Source organism: Phyllostomus hastatus, unplaced genomic scaffold (genome assembly GCF_019186645.2).
Source record: "Phyllostomus hastatus isolate PE091 unplaced genomic scaffold, TTU_PhHast_1.1 phas_scaffold_21, whole genome shotgun sequence".
NCBI lineage: Eukaryota > Metazoa > Chordata > Mammalia > Chiroptera > Phyllostomidae > Phyllostomus > Phyllostomus hastatus.
The window spans coordinates 49,081,417-49,097,969 of NW_025334017.1; the positions used below are offsets into that span (position 1 = coordinate 49,081,417).

At 69.9% G+C, this 16,553-nt stretch overlaps 1 protein-coding gene across 2 annotated transcripts in view; it reads left to right on the forward strand.

Moving 5' to 3' along the window:
* MROH1 (maestro heat like repeat family member 1) overlaps positions 1-16,506 on the forward strand; it is a 41,604-nt gene extending 25,098 nt beyond the window's left edge. The window contains exons 22-44 of one of the 2 annotated variants that reach the window (XM_045860808.1): positions 216-338; positions 1,029-1,175; positions 1,256-1,282; positions 2,336-2,458; positions 2,636-2,715; positions 2,798-2,909; positions 3,017-3,112; positions 3,653-3,757; positions 6,467-6,602; positions 6,709-6,821; positions 7,084-7,236; positions 7,662-7,816; positions 10,206-10,371; positions 10,932-11,128; positions 13,253-13,390; positions 13,846-13,960; positions 14,309-14,455; positions 14,658-14,846; positions 15,219-15,374; positions 15,447-15,581; positions 15,657-15,759; positions 15,825-15,890; positions 16,314-16,506. In XM_045860808.1, the coding sequence (XP_045716764.1) occupies positions 216-338; positions 1,029-1,175; positions 1,256-1,282; positions 2,336-2,458; positions 2,636-2,715; positions 2,798-2,909; positions 3,017-3,112; positions 3,653-3,757; positions 6,467-6,602; positions 6,709-6,821; positions 7,084-7,236; positions 7,662-7,816; positions 10,206-10,371; positions 10,932-11,128; positions 13,253-13,390; positions 13,846-13,960; positions 14,309-14,455; positions 14,658-14,846; positions 15,219-15,374; positions 15,447-15,581; positions 15,657-15,759; positions 15,825-15,890; positions 16,314-16,399 (2,868 nt within the window). In that variant the 3' untranslated portion in view covers positions 16,400-16,506. The remainder of the gene's footprint in view (positions 1-215; positions 339-1,028; positions 1,176-1,255; positions 1,283-2,335; positions 2,459-2,635; positions 2,716-2,797; positions 2,910-3,016; positions 3,113-3,652; positions 3,758-6,466; positions 6,603-6,708; positions 6,822-7,083; positions 7,237-7,661; positions 7,817-10,205; positions 10,372-10,931; positions 11,129-13,252; positions 13,391-13,845; positions 13,961-14,308; positions 14,456-14,657; positions 14,847-15,218; positions 15,375-15,446; positions 15,582-15,656; positions 15,760-15,824; positions 15,891-16,313) is intronic. The other variant, XM_045860809.1, reaches the window with a different exon arrangement.
* The last annotated feature ends 47 nt before the right edge of the window (positions 16,507-16,553 follow it).

Sequence of the window (16,553 nt, forward strand, 5' to 3'; positions counted from 1 at the left end):
CCGGCCCCACCCCCGGGAGCCCCGGGCCCACGGCCGGCTGGCGGCGTTCGCTGTCCTCTCTCAGGCGCGGGGCTGGCGAGGGCGTGTGCGCACGCGTGTGTGCTGCGCACAGAGGCAGCCGTGTGGTGTGGGCTCGTATGTGCCGTGTGCGTGCGCCTCCTGCCCCGCGCCTGCACGTCCCCGCCTCGGTGTGAATGCCCCGCGCGCCTCCCCAGGGCCTGGCGGGCTGCTTTGGGATCTGCGCCATCTCCCACCTGGATGACACCCTGGCCCAGCTGGAGGACTTCGTGAGGTCGGACATGTCCAGGAAGTCCATGGGCATTTTCAACATCTTCAAGGTACAGCAGCAGCCAGGCTCGGGAGGAGCTCATGGGGGCCGTCCCGGGCTCGGGGTGCCCTGCAGGCGGGGGGGCGGGGCAGGTGCTGGAGATGCATCCAGTCTCTGCTTCCTCCTGGGCTGGGCAACCGAGTGGGGGCTCCCTCCCAGCTGCTCACAAAGGGGCACGCCGCCCTCCACTGTCCCACCTGCCTTCTGCTGGTCCGCTGCCCCCTGGTGGCTGGCGGAGGCAGCATTCTTGCCGAAGCCCATTGCAGGACCGTGGGGACCGCATGCCTGCACCCACGCCTTGTCACTCAGGGTTGAGTCTCCTGGTGCCTGTCCCTGTGCCAGAATCTCAGGGCGGGACTGGCTGTGCAGGTGTGGGCAGGCAGGTGTGAGCAGGCCCCGAGGACGGAGGGGACCCTGGCTCGGCTCCCCAGCTCTTCCTCCTGCCTGACCCCCTGCCCCTTGGTCCCCTACTCAGATCTTTGGCCTCTGTCCCTTGGTCCCCAAACGGCTTAAGTCTGGCTTATCTCCCCCCCCCCCCCCCGAGGGAGGGACGGGCTCTCCTGGGGTTGGGTGGGGTCAGGTCGAGCCGCTGACGTCGCTGGCGGCTCTGCTCTCTTCCCTGGCGCCCGCCCTTGGGGAGGGGGGGAGGTGTGCGAGGCCCCCTGTGTGGCTGAGCCCTGCGCCCCGCCCCGCCCCCCAGGACCGCAGCGAGAACGAGGCGGAGCGCGTGAAGGGCGCGCTGATCCTGTGCTACGGGCACGTGGCGGCGCAGGCGCCCCGGGAGCTGGTGCTGGCCAGGGCCGAGTCCGACATCCTGCGGAACGTGTTCCAGTGCTTCAGCACCAAGGTGGGCGCCGGGCGGGCCTGGGGGCGGGGCGCCGAGGCCCCGGTCTCGCGTTTTAACGCCTCTCGCTTTTCGTTGTTCAGGTTCTGGGAATAAAGGTAGAGACCAAGGTACAGTGTGTAGGAGATAAGTGCGACTCTGCCTTTCTCTCTCCGCTGGGCGGGCTGAGCTTCTGGGGCCGGAGCCGTGGGGACGCCCACGGGGGCCTCCTGGTCCGGGGGCCTCCTGGTCCGGGGGCCTCCTGCTCCCGGTCTCTGGGGACAGCGTTCTGGAGCCCCACCCAGGGCCTGTCCCCGTGCACCTCGGAGCAGCCCCTCCCCTGCTCGGGCTCGGGCTCGGGCCCAGGCTCCGGACGGTGGGTGGGAAGAAGGGGGCCTTCTGCCCTCTGAGCAGCGGAGGTGGATCCGGTGGATTCGCAGGCGGGGGCAGGGGGCCTCGCACCGCACCGCACCGCAGCCCGCCTCCCGGCTCCGCTCCCTGATGCTCAGGGGGCTGACCTTCCGGTGAGCGCCGGGGAACTGGGAACGGGCTGAGCTCTGCAGCCAGTGACGGCGGCCTCCGGCCTCACTAACACGTTTCCCTCTGGAACCTCTGTCACTAACCTGGAAGCCGCTCCCTTGGACCATCGGGCCCAGCCCCTGAAGACAGACCCTCTGGTCTCCTGGGGTTGGCTGGGGGTGGGGCTGTCCTGAGACTTCTCTTTTCCCTGCGCCCATTAGGGTTGGGGTGGGGCGCACACCCCCCTCCTTGGCCCCCAGAGGCCAAGTTGGGAGCGTTGGCAGGGCAGCCCCACTGTCCTGGGGCTCTTCTTGGGTGTGCTTGCTCTGCCTCCTTGTGGGACCCTTTCAGCCACCCTCAGGGTGCAGGGGATGGGGCTGCCATCCGCCTGCAGTTACCTGCCCAAGGCTGCGACCCAGGGACCCCAGGGCCTGGGCCAGGCAAAACCCAGTGCCTCACGGCTCCTGCACGGTGCCCTCTTGGTCCTGGTGGCTTTGACAAGCCCTTAAGAGCAGGGGGGCGGTGGAGTGTCCAACCTCTTGCTGTGGGCAGCCACCCATTCTGGGCTCAAGCCCGTGGGCAGAGAGGCAGTGGCGGCCACTTCAGGGCGGACCCACGCCGCGCAGTGGGCGTTGGCGGCCTCCTGCAGCCGGCCCTCCCTGCAGGACCCGGCCCTGCAGCTGTGCCTCGTCCAGAGCGTGTGCATGGTGTGCCAGGCCATCTGCAGCAGCGCACAGGCCGGCTCCTTCCACTTCTCCCGGAAGGCAGAGCTGGTGGCCCAGATGATGGTAAGGCCGCGCAGGGCCTGGCGGGTCCCCGGGCGGCTGGAGGGCACTGGGGCCGACGAGGGGAGGTAGGCCTGGGGAGGCCGAGGTGCTCGCAGCCAGGGCCCCGGCACAGTCAGGGCGGCTGCTTGGGAGGACAGCCGCGCCCTGGCCTGGGGCTGAGTCGCGCGCTGCCCCCAGGACTTCATCAAGGCAGAGCCCCCGGACTCCATGCGGACGCGCATTCGGAAGAAGGCCATGCTCGCCTGCACCCACTTGGTGTATCCTCTTCTCTGCACGTGGGCTCCCGGGGGGAGGGCCTGGGGGTGGCCCGACAGGCCTGGCCCTTGACTCACGGCTCAGCTCCCTGGAGCCCGAGCTGGAAGAGCAGGCGCAGACGGACATGGTCCGCGGCTGTCTGCACAGCGTCATGGCGGTGCTGCCTGAGCCCCAGGGGGAGGACGGCCAGCAGGAGGTATCGCCGGGCGCCCCTCGGCCCCTGCTCGCGTCTGTGGGGGGCAGGGGAGCGGCCGCTGCGGGCGGAGGGCTCACCGGTGGGGCCGGCACCTGCTCCCCTTTCAGTCCCTGCACCTGGACACTATGCGCGCCCTCGAGGACCTGCTGAGGAGCGTCCTTCGGCGGAACCTGACGCCCCAGGGCCTGCAGATCATGGTGGAGGTGTGCGGCGGCGCGGTGTGCGCCCCGGGGGCGGGGGGCGTCAGGGCACCTGGCAGCCAACGCTCACTTGTTCCTCAGGGCCCTCCTCGCCTGGGGGCAGCGCAGGGGCCGTTGGGTGCTTTCTGCAGTGCTGTGGGGTCTGCGGGCAGGAGTGCATGTGGGGCAGGCCCTGACCCAGGTGGGGCCTGGAGCCTGTCCCCTGTCCCTTCCACCTCATGCTGCCTGGATGCAGAAATGCTGCAGGTGCTCCAGGTGTGAGCTTCCGACTGTCTGGGGCCATCGAGACAGCGGGATGGGCAGGTGGTGGCCACCCCGTCCCTTCCTGGGCCCGGCTTGCTCTGGGTCCGCCTGGGGTGGCCAGGCCAGCAGGACAGAGGCGGGGCAGGGTGAGCTGTAGCGGTGCCCTGCCCTGACCAGGCCCTGCCGGGCCCCGAAGCGGAAGGGAGGCCTGGCAGGGTGGCCGACCTGCCCGTGGTGCCCGGGCTCCTGGGCCCCACGTCCCCCAGGCTGGCCCCTGTGTGAAGGCCCCTTCTTTCCCAGCACCTGAGCCCGTGGATCAAGTCCCCTCGGGGCTACGAGCGGGCGCGGGCGCTGGGCCTGAGCGCGGGGCTGCTGCAGTTCTTCCTGGAGCACCTGCACGTCAGCGTGAGTGACGGGCGGCCCGCTGCCCCGCCCCTCCCCGGGTGGCCCCTCCCCGGGTGGCCCCTCCCCGGGTGGCCCCCTTCCTGGCCCTGAGCTCCAGGTCTGCCACCCTCGTGTCACCCAGCGTCCGGCGGGCCTTCTGGCTGTCAGCCGGCCATCACCCTGGGCTCCTGTCGCAACCCAGAGAGAGCCCCTGCTCTCCCTGCAGACACAGATGGAGGGCCGGGCCGGGCCAGGTGTGTCCTCAGAGCTGGCCACGCCGAGTCCCGCCTGAGGGGCTCCTTGGTCCTTAGAGCCCGTGCGCCCGCCAGCGCTGAGGTGCGCTGTGTCCCACCTGAGGGAGAGCGTGCTGGGGAGCCGGGTGCAAGAGGAGGACATGAGGGCGTCGGAGGTGGACGCGGCAGTGTGGGCACAGATGGAGCCTGGCCCTGCAGGGTGCTGCTGGGGAGGTGGACCCTGTGTGGGCGGCCGCTGCCAGTGGGCAGGGCGGCCCCAGGCGCCCTCGGGGCTGTGTGCTGCGGTGTCGTCCCTGCAGAGCCGTGAGTCCAGGTGATGTTGGGCCAACAGGGCCGAGCCCTGAGGTGCCTGGTCCCTGACGTGCCTGGCGCAGGGGTGACGGGCGCGGGGAACTCGGGAGCGGAGCCAGCAGCTCTGTGTGGACGGTCCCGCCCATCACAGGGGTGATGTGGTTGTCAGCACAGCTCTTCCCTCAGCTGTGCCGTGACCGCCTGCTGCTGGCGCCTGGGGAAGCGTGGGTTTGGGGTGCTCGGTCACTGGGTAGTTTGTAAGACCCCTTCGTTACTTCTGGTGAGATCTCAGCCAGTGAGTGTCCTTGTGCCGCCCAGACAGGCGGTCACGGGGCGTGCGGACCTGGGGTTTGGCCCTCCCCCCAGCACTGGCAGGCTGCGGCCCCCCCCTCGCCTGGCCCTTCGGGAGCCGTGGCCCCGCCTTTGGTGGTTCCGCTGCTGAGCACGAGGCTCGGCCTCCTGGGCCACGTTCATTCTTTCTCGTGTTCCACAGCTCCCTACTCGTTCTAATGAGGGCTCTTTTAAAAAAAATTTTATTGATTATGCAATTACAGTTTTCCCAATTTTTCCTCCTTTATCCCCTTCCACCCTGCACCCCCCAGCCCTCCAGCATCCCCAACTTAGTTCATGTCCAGGGGCTGCACATGTAAGTTCCCTGAGTTCTCTGTTTCCTGCACCATTTTTATCTCTCCCCGTCTGTTTTATGCCTAGGGATTATGCTGCTTCTTCCCTGTACCTTCCCCCCATTCCTCCCTTCCCCTCCCCACTGAACGCCCTCCGTGTGCTCTCCAGCTCTCTGATTCTGTTCCTGTTCTGGTTGTTTGCTTAGTTTTTGTTTTTGTTGTTTTTCTTTTCTTTTAGGTTCATTTGTTGATAGTTGTGAGTTTGTTGTCATTTTACTGTTCATATTTTTTTATCTTCTTTTCCTTAGATAAGTCCCTTTAACATTTCAGGTAATAAGGGCTTGGTGATGATGAACTCCTTTAACTTGCCCTTAACTGAGAAGCACTTTATCTGCCCTTCCATTCTAAATGACAGCTTTGCTGGACAGAGTAATCTTGGATGTAGGTCTTGCCTTTCATGGTCTAGAATACTTCTTTCCAGCCCCTTCTTGCCTGATGAGGACTTTTTTTAATTTACTGACTTGAGAGAGAGGGAGGGAGGGAGGGAGGGGGCGAGAGGGAGATTTGTTGTTCCACTGACCTATGCACCCATGGGTTGCTTCCTGCGCGTGCCCTGATGGGGGTGGAACCCGCAGCCCTGGCGTTCGGGACGCTGCCGCAGCGCCCAGAGCCCCAGCCGCGGCCCCGCGAGCACAGTTGTCAGGAGCACAGACTGGGTGTCGCCAGATGTCTTTTTTTCATCTGTCAGGATAATTGTCGGCTTTTTCTCTTGGTGTTTGGTTATTTTTTAAAATGCACCTGAACTTGCATTCTTCATGTGGCCAGCCCTGCCGTGTGTCTCCCAGCGGCTGTCTGCTTGGGTGCCCCCTCGGACAGGCCTTGCCCACGCGGGCGCTTCCGTGGCTGTTCCCCCTCCAGCGTGTCTTTGTGCGCGCCGTGACGGACTTCTGACCTGGCCAAGGCGAACCTCAGCTGGTCCCTGGGGTCCTTCTCCCACACTCCTGCCTCCCCTCCTCCCGCCAGTCCCCACGCTGGCGACCCCAGGGCCAGAACGGAGGCGGTGGGGCAGGAAGGCCGAGTGGTGTGAGCCGGGGGTGGTGGCTGGGGCTGCAAGTCCCAGGGCAGGAGGTGGCCAGGCTCCGCGTTTGAGGAGAGGAGAGGCTCTGAGAAGCGCGGCCCGGACCCAGTTCTGATGCAGAAGGGGTTTCCCTCACCTGAGGGGTTTGCCTTCCGGGGGCGGGGCCCTGAAGGCGGGGGCGGGGCCCTGAAGGCGGGGGCGGGGCCCTGGTGGCGGGGGCGGGGCCCTGGTGGCGGGGGCGGGGCCCTGGTGGCGGTGGCGGTGGCGGAGTCAGCTGCCCTCGGCTGCCCTCCGACTCTCAGCACACGCAGGCCCGCCAGCCTGGGCCTCCCGTCCTCTTGGGGCCCCGTCAGCTGGGCGTGGGAGGGCGGAGCTGAGTGGGGCCCACACTGGGGTGGCAGGGGCGGGCCTCCCCAGGGGCCCCGTGTCCCCCCCCCCAGCTGCCCAGGGTCCCCGCAGCTCCCGCCCCCCTGCTCCGCTCCAGGCCCTGGTGCCCTTCCACAACCTGGGCCTGCTCGTCGGCCTCTTCTCCCCACGGTGTGCGGACCTGTGGCCGGCCACCCGCCAGGAGGCCGTGAGCTGTGTCTACTCCCTGCTCTACCTCCAGCTGGGCTACGAGGGTGAGCCCCTGCCTGGGCAGAGGTGCCACGGGGATGAGGAGCAGAGTCCGGGCCTCCGGCGGCCGGGATGCCCCGCCCAGCTCCACGCTCCGTCCCGTCCCTGCAGGCTTCTCCCGCGACTACCAGGACGACGTGGCCGAGCGGCTCCTCACCCTCAAAGATGGCCTGGTGCACCCCGACCCTGCCATCCTCTTCCACACCTGCCACAGCATCGCGCAGGTACCTGCCCGCCAGGCCACGGAGGGCCTCCGGCAGGAGCCTGGTGCCTCCCGCGGCCCCGCAGGGCACTGCGGCCAGCGGGCTTGGGGCGCGGGGATGGGAGCAACGTCGTCGGGTTTCGTTCAGAGAAGCAGCCGTGCCCTGCTGCCGGCGCCCTGCTGAGCCCAGGGTGTTGAGGGCGCTGGCCGGCCCGGAGCCCCCGCCAGGGCAGTGCCCTTCCCGGAGGCCCTGCCTCAGCTCTGACGCGGAGCGCTCCTCCTAGATCATTGCGAAGCGCCTGCCGCCGGATCAGCTCATCAGCCTCCTGCTCACCCTGTTTGAGAGCCTGGGAGACCCCGACAAGAACTGCTCCCGCGCGGCCACCGTCCTGATCAACTGCCTGCTGAAGGAGCGGGGCAGCCTGCTCCAGGAGAAGGTGCGGCGGGCGGGGCGGGGCCTTCCGGGCGGGGCGGGGCCTTCTGGGAGGGGAGGGGCCTGTCCGGGGGCGGGGCCTGCCCGGGGAGGGTGGGGCGTGGTGCAGTCCGGGCAGGGGGCGTGGCCCTCACTGCTCCGCCCCTTTCCCTGCGGGCCTGATAGGGACAAACTCTCCTTTGTTCGAAGACTGAGGTTAGGTTTTAGCAGAGGTCGCCCTGCTCAGAAAGTAAGGTGAGGAGAGGAAATGGGAAGGCGCCGGGGCCGACGGCCCGGAGCTGGTGAGGACTCCGGTCCTGAGGGTCAGCGCCAGGTGCAGGGAGGCCTTGGAGGTGCTGCCCACGCCCACCCCGGCCGCGCTGAGAAGCGCTGCAGCTCCCGGGGCTTCCCTCCCGCCCCCGGCCTGACCACGGAGCCTGTCGCCCGCAGGTGCCCGAGATCGTGAGCGTGCTGCGCTGCAGGGTGCAGGACACCCGGGACGCGCACGTCCTGCAGGCCTCGCAGCACAGCGTGCACATCCTGGCGTCCCAGCACTGCCCAGCCGTGGTGTCCAGCCTCCTGGGCAGCCCCCTGCCCTTCGACAGGTACCGGGCACCGCCAGCTTGCAGGGGTGGGCGCGGGTGTGGGTGGCCCTCCTGCCTCAGTGTGGTGCCCTGTGCCCCCAGCCCCCTCCCCCCGCCTCTGCTCTGCTCCTCTGCGTAGGGAGCCAGGGGGACCCCAGGTCCTGGGGTCGGGGGGGACACCCCAGCCCTCGGGTCGCTGTCGTGGGCTGTGCCCTCCACTTCCCCTGGCCTGTCCCCTGCGGGGCAACACCGCTGTCTGTGGGCAGACACCGGGGCCTGGCTCTCCCTGGGAGCCAGGGAAGGGCCCCGCCCCCACGTCCCACTCCCAGCTGCGAGCCTGCCGGTGCCCCGTCCTGCCTGGGCACTGCCTCCCCTCCGCCGCTCGCTCTCCAGGCGGCCGGGGCCGTGGCCGTGGCAGCAAGCCTGCTGGTGCTGTCTGTCTGTGCTGTCCGCGCCGCGGGTGGGGGCCCGCCGCGTCTGGGCTGCCCCGTGCTTTTGCAGAAGCTCCCGGGCCGTCACCTCGAGTTCTGCGTTGAGGCGCATCTGGGGTGACCCTCTGCGGGTGGCTCGTCTGCCACCAGGACCCGGCCAGCATCCTCGGTCCTCACGTGGTGGGGGCGCCGCTCTCCGGCCTCGTGCCTGTCTGCCCGCCTCTCCTCCCTGTGCCCTTGCTCGCGTCCTCGGCAGGCTGACAGGGCTTCCTCACGAGCCGACTTGTTTCCGCTCAGTTACTGTGGTGGGAGCCACACACTCTGCTTCTGCTCTTGCAGCGGTCGCCCTACAAATGGCCACGTGTGTGCAGGGGACGTCCCCGTGCGCCCCTCCCTCCGGCCCCGGGCCGGTGCCACGGTGGTCCCCGGTGGTCCTTCTGCAGCCGCGTCTGCCCACATTGGCCGGACTCCCGGCTCCTCCCCCGGCTTCCGTTTTCACGGGGTGCCACTCACTGAGAAACCCGCCCCCTCACCGGGGCCGGCGGGGACTCGGGGGCCACGATGGCAGAGCCCGGTGGGGCGCTGTTCCGGGGGAGCGTGGACCCACCCCCTCTGCTTGGCCGAGCGGCGTCCTGTGGGCACCGCACCGGCCGCGGCAGGAGCAGGCAGTCCTGGTGGGCGTGGGCACGTGCTGCCCCGCCCACACGTGACCTGCCACCTGGTTTTGCACGGCCTGTGGGCGAACAGGTCCACACCTGTCGGTGGTGGGAGAAAACCACGAGCAGGACGTCTCGTGACGGGAAATCACGGGAGGCCAGGTCTCGGTGTCCACGAGGAGCGTGGTGCTCAGACGCCCGCTGGTCCCGCAGCGGGTGTGGCTGCTCGGGGTGTGCGCCGGGGGCTGACGCCGCCCACCGCCCACCACCGCCGCCCTGCAGAGCGTCCTCGCCGTCCTAGTGGATGTGCGTGTCTGTCCCAGGGCCACCAGTGCTCCCCGCGCCCTCCCCCCACTCGAAGTGCGTCCTCCAGGACGGGCCTGAAGGGCTGCCGCCAAAACGCTGCAATTTGTGCCTGGAACTGCGTCTGGTGCCGCTCTCCTCTGCGGCGCCTGGAGCTCTGGTTGAGCGAGTTCTCGCTCACTGCGTGTGAGACGGCGCGTCGCCTCTGGCTCCTGGAGTCGGCCGGCGCCCAGTCTGGGGATGCCGCGCGCCCTCCTCGCTGTGTAGGAGACGTCCCTTGTCACGGGGTCGCGCCCGCGCGGGTCGGCCCGCGACCCTGCGAGGGCGCTGGGACGTGTGGCGTCCTGGCCCGGGTCAGAGTCAGGGTCTCAGCCCGCTCTCTTCAGGCTCCGCCTCTGCTTCCGGGTGGGCGGTGCCCGTAGACCCGGGGCCGCCCCCCGCCCCCCCCGTCCTCTGGCTGCCACCGCGGCCCCTCCCCCGCTGGGTGCTGCTGGTTTCTTCTTCCATCTTCCAGTTCGCCGTCTCTCTCCTCGTGTCCAGGCCGCCCACGCGTGTCTGCCGAGCGCGGCGCTGCATGGCCTCCCCGAGGCGGCCGCCGGCTCTTCCTCATTTGCTGGGTCCGCGTCTGGAGTCCCCGACGCGGCAGGCGTGTGCAGCTTGTCGCTTCTCTCTGTGCGGATGCAGACACTGAGCTCGGCCGCTTCCTGGGTGTCTGGGTGCCCGCGTCTGCCGGCTGCGCCTGCTCGTCCCGCAGGCTGCCTGCCAGTGCACCCGGCCTCTGGCCACGCGCTGCTCGCCGCTCTGGGAGGGGGTTTGTAGGTGCTGCCGGCCGCCCCCCACCCCCCAAACTGCAGGCAGGCCCTCCGCGTTCGGGCCCCTGGGCCCAGGGGAGGCGAGAACCCGGGCCCGAGGTCAGGCTGGGCACCGTCTCCCACCTGGCCGCAGCAGAGCCGGTGGGCACGTGGGAGGCGGGGAGCTGGGGGTCACCACCTTGAGCTGACCTCCCTCGCCCCGCTGCAGCCACACCTGCACCCTGTGGCGGGCCCTGGCCATGGAGCCCGGTGTCAGCACACAGGTCCTGGGCCTGCTCCTGGAGAGGATGAGCAGAGATGTGCCCTTCAAGGAGAGCCGCGCCTTCCTGCTGAGCAGCTCCCCCGACCGCGTGGCCACGCAGCTGCCCCTCGCGGTGAGTGCTGGCCCCGCGCTCCCTTCGCCCCACCGGCAGGACAGCCCCACAGGTGGCCTGGGTGCCGCCCAGCAGGCACCTGGCGGCCGACTGGAGCCCCAGAGCCAGCGAGCTTGGAGCCCGGCCTCGCAAAGTTCCTGCAGGTGTTGGTCCCCACGGGAGACCACTCTGTTTCATCCTGCGGAAAAAAAAATAAACCCGGCTTGGCAACGTTCTCAGCAGTAAAGCAGCTGTGAGAATTCCCTCCTCCTCCCTGCTAAGGAGGCAAGAGCAGATGGTCAGGGGCCATCCCCGGGTGGCCACGTGCACCCTGAGCCTCCCTCCTGCCCCCAAAGGCCCAGCCGGGCAGGACTGTGCCCCTCACCCTGGCCACACCCTGGCCCCTCAGGGGTCCCCCCCTCACTGCCCCGGAACGCAGACCCCCAGGGCACACGGGGGCATGCCGGCCGGCTGTGGGCTCATTTGGGTCCCGGGAAGCAGGGCCCAGACTCGGCAGCGGCCGCCCTCCTTAGCCGTGGCTCCAGAGGAAGGGGCGAGCCTGAGGAGGGCCCTGTCCCCAGGCCACCTGTGCGCTGCACGAGGTCATGTCTGCTCCCGAGTCCGGGCCCGCGGTGCTCGAGCTCTACCCCCAGCTGTTTGCGGGGCTGCTGCTGCGCGTCAGCTGCACCGTGGGCGTCCAGCTGCCCCGGAACCTGCAGGCCAAGGAGCGGAGGGCCGCCAGCTCAGCTCCGGCCTCCAAGACCCTGGATCCCTGCAGGTAACAGGTCCCCCAGCCCCAGCGCTGCCAAGTGAGCGGGCTGCACTGCGCGTGCACCGGGCCAGGGCGCGAGTTTGTGCCGGGAGCTGCCCTTCCCCCGGCGATGCCCGAGGGCACACGGTCCTGCTGGGATCACAGCTTTCCTGGGCCGTCCCTCCTCACCTGCCCGGGCAGGCGTGGTTCGGGGTGTGGGGGAGGCGGCTGCAGGGTGGGTGCTGGGGCGGCCCTGGTGGGCGGGGCCCTGTGGGGGCACCGAGAGAAGTTCCAGGTCTGGTGTGCAGGACCTGCAGGGAGCTGTGCCTCCAGCACTGACCTTTGCGGCCCTGTCCTCTGACCCCGCCCCAGACAGAAACTCAGCAGGGGCCTGCCCGCCTGCCCTGAGGCCTGAGGCCCTGGGTCAGCCCCCGGCCCCCGGCCTGGGCAGGCACCGGGCCTCGGTCCTCCCTGGAGTCCTGTGAAGGCGGCCCAGCAGGCCCTGGGTCCTGGCAAGAGACTGGGCCCAGGCGAGATGGAGCTCCCCTGCTGAGGGTGGGGCCTCAGAGCTTTGGCAGCCCCGGGGGTCTGCCTGCCCACCCTAGTCCCTGGGGCCTCAGGGTGAGCACAGTAAGCCCAGGGCCCCTGGAGCCTGAGTGGCAGCCTGGGTCACCCCTTTTCCACCCCAAGTCTCAGGCTGGGTGTGCCCTGTGGCTAGGACGCCTGGGGACAGTGCCCCTCCACCCCCCCCCGGCCCCCCCAGCTGCAGGGCTGCTCCCTGCAGGACCAACGCGCGGAGTCTGGCAGGGGCTGCGGCCAGGGCCTGCCCGGACCAAGTGGAAAATGTGAACAGACCGGAGAACGCTAACCCAACGGGCCCTGGGCCTGGCGCGCCAGGATGCTGCCCCTGGGCCGTGAGCCGCGGGGACTGCAGGCCACACGCTCCCCCCAGGGGCCCCCGGGCCGCCACCCCTGAGCTGGGACGCGGGCAGAGCCAGGCCCAGGGCTTGGCTGCGACGGAGGCCGTCGGCCAGCGCGGCAGACCCTTGCAAGTGCCACATCCACAGACACTCCGGGCGGCGAGCTGACGGGCCGGGGAGACACCCTCGCTGTCCACGCTGCTCCCGCTCCCCCAGGCCCCGGCCGCGCCCCACAGCCGCCCGGAGTGCTGGTCTCCGCCCGCGGCAGGGTTCGAGGCTGCCCGGGGCATCTGCCCACGGACCGTGGTGGCTGGTGAGGGCAGCCCCCAGTGACTGGGCCCCGACTGGACTCCAGGCATAGCAAAGGGGACAGCAGGAGCTGCCCACAGTGCTTTCTGTCTCGGGGGCGCTGCAGAGGGGCGCGTTCTCCCCATGGACACCCAGTGAGGGCGGCCGTGGGGAGGGGACGGCCCGAGTGCACTGGGCTGCGTCCGCACCATGGGCCGAGGAAGGCCAGGCAGGCGCACTGCCCCCGGGTAGGTGTCTGCCTTGGGCCAGGAACTCCCTGGGACGCCGCCTGGGGGTCCGCGGGCCGGTGAGAGCTGCCGCCGTGCAGGGTAGAGGAGGTCGGGGAGGTGAGCGGACGCCCTGTGGGCCCTGTCGTGCTCGCTCGGAGCCGCGGGCTGTGCGGAAGGTTCTGCCAGGTGCAGGGCCCACGCTGCTCTCTCCAGGCCACGTCCTGAATGCCTCCGTCTGAGCTGGGGGTTCACCCGGGTGAGAGGGGCAGACACTGGATTCCAGCTGGGCCCCCTGGACTCTGGCCCCTCCCGCTGGGTTCTGGGTGGGGCAGTAGGCAAGGCCCACACCTGCCATCCCCCAGGTGGACAGAACTGGACACTTCCTGACAGTGGCCAGGTGCATATCTGGGAGTAGGCTGGGCCCTGCCTGAGGTCCATTCCTGCACAGTTGTGGGGGTCTCCTGGGTGGCTGTGGCTGTGCACTTGGCAGGAACAGGCTTGGGGGCGGGGGCCGGGCCCAGAACAGGGGACGGGAGCCGGCTCCCCTGCCCACCAGACACGGGATGGTCTGTAGCCGCCTGGCTGTGCCCAGCGCGGGGGAGGGTGAGCCCAGGGCCTGCCCCCTGCCGGGGCGGCCAGCCGGCGTGGGCTGCACGGCCCTGGGACGTGGGCGTGTGTGCGTGGGCCCGGGGCCGAGCTGCACGTCCCCACAGCTCGGCGGTGGACGCCCTGAGGACGGCGCTGCTCCGGGGCGGCAGCGAGGACGTGGTGCAGCACGTGGAGCTGGAGGGGGGCTGGGCGTCTCTGAGGACCTCCGCAGGGCACGAAGACGGGGTCACCCGGCTGGCCAGGTAGGCACTGTGGGCGGCTCCTGTGCAGGCGACGGCCAGGTGCCCAGGGACCCAAGGAAAGGCACCGACAAGGGACATCCAGGGGCATGTGGGAGGGGCAGAGCTTCCCGAGTCATGGGCCCAGCCCGGGAGCAAGCGGGCTGGTGAGGGCCGGCTTGGGCCGCGGTCCGGCGTGTGGAAGGTGGGGCGGGGGCGCGAAGGGAGCTGTACCCCTCGGGTGGGGTTGACTGTCCAGGGGCAGGGGGTGGGGTTGGGGAGAGGAGGCCCCTCGAAGGAGGACTGGCAAGGTGAGTTGGGAGGGTGCACCTGACGGGGAGGGTGTGCCAAGCCCGGCAGCTGGGCACAGGCTCACGGGCAGAGGGTGCTGGTGCGCAGAGCGGAAGGGGAGGTGCCCCCCACCCTTGCTCTGTGGGGGGGTTGGCCCCAGGGCGGCTCAGAGCGGCTTCCTTCCCCAGTGCCATGGCGAAGTTCGCGGGCCCCCGCCTGCCCCTGGTGACGAAGGCGCTCCTGGGCGCCCACAGCAGCGTGTACGAAGTCCAGAGGGTCACCTCCACAGCCTTCCTGGCCGAGGTGGGCGCTGCCTGCTCTGGGCTGCTACTGGGGCCTGGGCAGCAGGGCTGCCCCACGGGCCTGCCCAGCCAGAACCACTGCCCAGGCCCCGCTTGCTGCTGCGGGGACAGCGCCAAGCCCGTGGCCCCTGGGCCACACCCGGCGACACCCCTGCTCTGTGTCCTGTGGAGGGCGCCTGCAGTGGGGCTGGGACGGGTCAGAAGTGGGGGCGGGGTATAAGTCACGAGCCCAGCCTGGCCCTCAGCTGGCCTGGGACGCCGCTGCCCTGGTCTGCATGCGGAGCAGTGAGGGGGGCTGGCCGGGCGGGTGACCCCTGGGGGCGGGCAGTCACGGCGCCTCCACCCACAGCTGCTGAGCAGCAACGTGGTGAGCGACCTGCCTCTCCTGGAGCCGCTGCTGGACAGCCTGGCGGCCCGGCAGAAGGACCCGAGCGCCAGCGTGCGGCGGCAGGTGCTCCGCGGCCTGGCCAACATCGCCTCGGGCTCCCCGGACAAGGTCAGCTGCCGGCCGGCCCCTCTGGGGCCCTGACCGCGAGGGCACTGGAGCTGTGGCTGGGAGGCCCCGCAGGTGTGGTGTGGGGGCAGGGGTCGCCTGGCGAGCACACAGGGCAGGGCTGGGCAGGTCGTGCTGTGATGCACCATGACGGGCCTCAGGGCTGGGTGAGACGGGGACACAGCTGAGTGCGGGGCTTCCCCAGGTGCGGGCCCACGGCCCTCAGCTCCTGACAGCCATGATCAGCGGGCTGGACGACGGGGACGACCCCCACGGCCTGGTGGCTCTGGAGGCCATGGCGGGCCTGGTGAAGCTGCTGGGCCTGGTGGAGCCCTGGGACCTGCGCACGGTGCTGCTGCACACGGCCATCCGCATCCGGCCCTTCTTCGACAGCGTAGGCCGGCCTGGGGGGCGGGGCCTGCTGCCTCACCTCACCGCCTCCTCTCCGAGCCTCAGCCCCCGCCCTGCCGCCCGCTCCCCGGCTCCCCAGGTCCCAGGGGCCGCGTGTGGTCACCGTGGCTCCCTCCCCTGAGCTCCCAGGTGGGCCCTTCAGGGTAGGGAGTGGGCCTGAGGGGGCCCCCAGTGTGCTCCGTGGCACCCCCAACCCCTGACCCTCCCCACCAGCATCCCCACCGCTGCTCCGGGGACCCTGCCCCGGGCCCAGAGCACGAGGACCCGCGGGGAAGGAGACGGGCCGAGTGTCAGCGGCGGGGCGGGCGGGGAGCATCCTGTGGGGTGACGTCTGCGCCCCGCCCCTCCCCCCCAGGAAAAGATGGAGTTCCGCTCTGTGTCCATCCGCCTCTTCGGGCACCTCAACGAGGCCTGCCATGGGGACTGCGAGGACGTCTTCCTGGAGCAGGTGGTGGGTGGGCTGGTGCCCCTGCTCCTGCACCTGCGGGACCCCCAAGCCCCCGTGGCTGAAGTGAGTAGTCGGTCGGGGGATGGGCGAGCCCGCGGGGGCTCGGGGCCGAGGGCCTGAGTCTCCGCCCCGCAGGCCTGCAGGTTTGCGCTGCGCATGTGTGGCCCCAACCTGGAGTGTGAGGAGCTGGTGGCTGCCTTCCAGAAGCACCTGCAGGAGGGCCGAGGCCTGCACTTTGGGGAGTTCCTCAACACCACCTGCAAGCACCTGGTGAGGGGGCGTGGCAGCGGCGTGCGGGGGGCGTGGCCAGCGCGGGGTGCACGTGACTAGCTGGGGCCTCCACAGATGCGCCACTTCCCGGACCTGCTGGGCCGCCTGGCGAGCACCAGCCTGTTCTACTTCAAGAGCAGCTGGGAGGACGTCCGCGCCGCGGCCCCCATGCTCACGGGTGAGTGCCCCCTTCTCCCCCCGCCGCCCGGCCGGCCCTCACCCTGACCGGAGCCTCGCCTGCAGGGTTCCTGGTGCTGCACGCGGAGCCCCAGCACCGGCCGCAGGTGGACCTGGAGCAGCTCACTGCCGGTTAGCAGCGCCGCCCCCCCCGCCCCCCCACCTGTCGGGCTGCACGGGGTTCCTGCTGACCCTGTGGGCACCAGGGGGAGACTAAGTGATTTTCCTGGATTTCAAGGATTTTTTCCCTGTCACTGGTGACCTCATCGTCTCTAGTAATTCACGGAAACTTCTTAACTGTTCCAAAAGAGCTTAAAAAACACTAAAAAAGGAAAAACTATCTTTCCGTTGGCTCCCGAGCCCTCCCAGCAGCGGCCTGCTGCAGGAGGGCGGTGGGCGGGCGGCAGCCCCACGCGCAGGGTGGGGAGTGGCTCCAGGGCCCAGGCCCTGCGTCCTGTGCCAGGAGGGGGTGGGACGGGCCCCAGTGCAGCTGTGCGTGGGGGCCTGGCCCAGCGTCAGCTCCGATGGGCCACGGAGTCGCCCCCTGTCTCGCAGCGCTGCAGCTCCTGCTCAAGGACCCCGCCCCCATGGTGCGCGGGAAGGCTGCCGAGACCCTGGGCCGCCTGGTGAAGTTCGCCTGAGGCTCCTGCACGTGCCCCCCAGGCAGCACCGACCAGCGCGGGGCAGCCTGTGCCCCCACCCTGCTTCCAATAAAGCCGTTCCCGCCTCAGCAGGCGAGGGGCTGCAATGCCTTGGCCTTTCCTTGTGGGACAGGTCGCTGGTCACCCCCGGGGG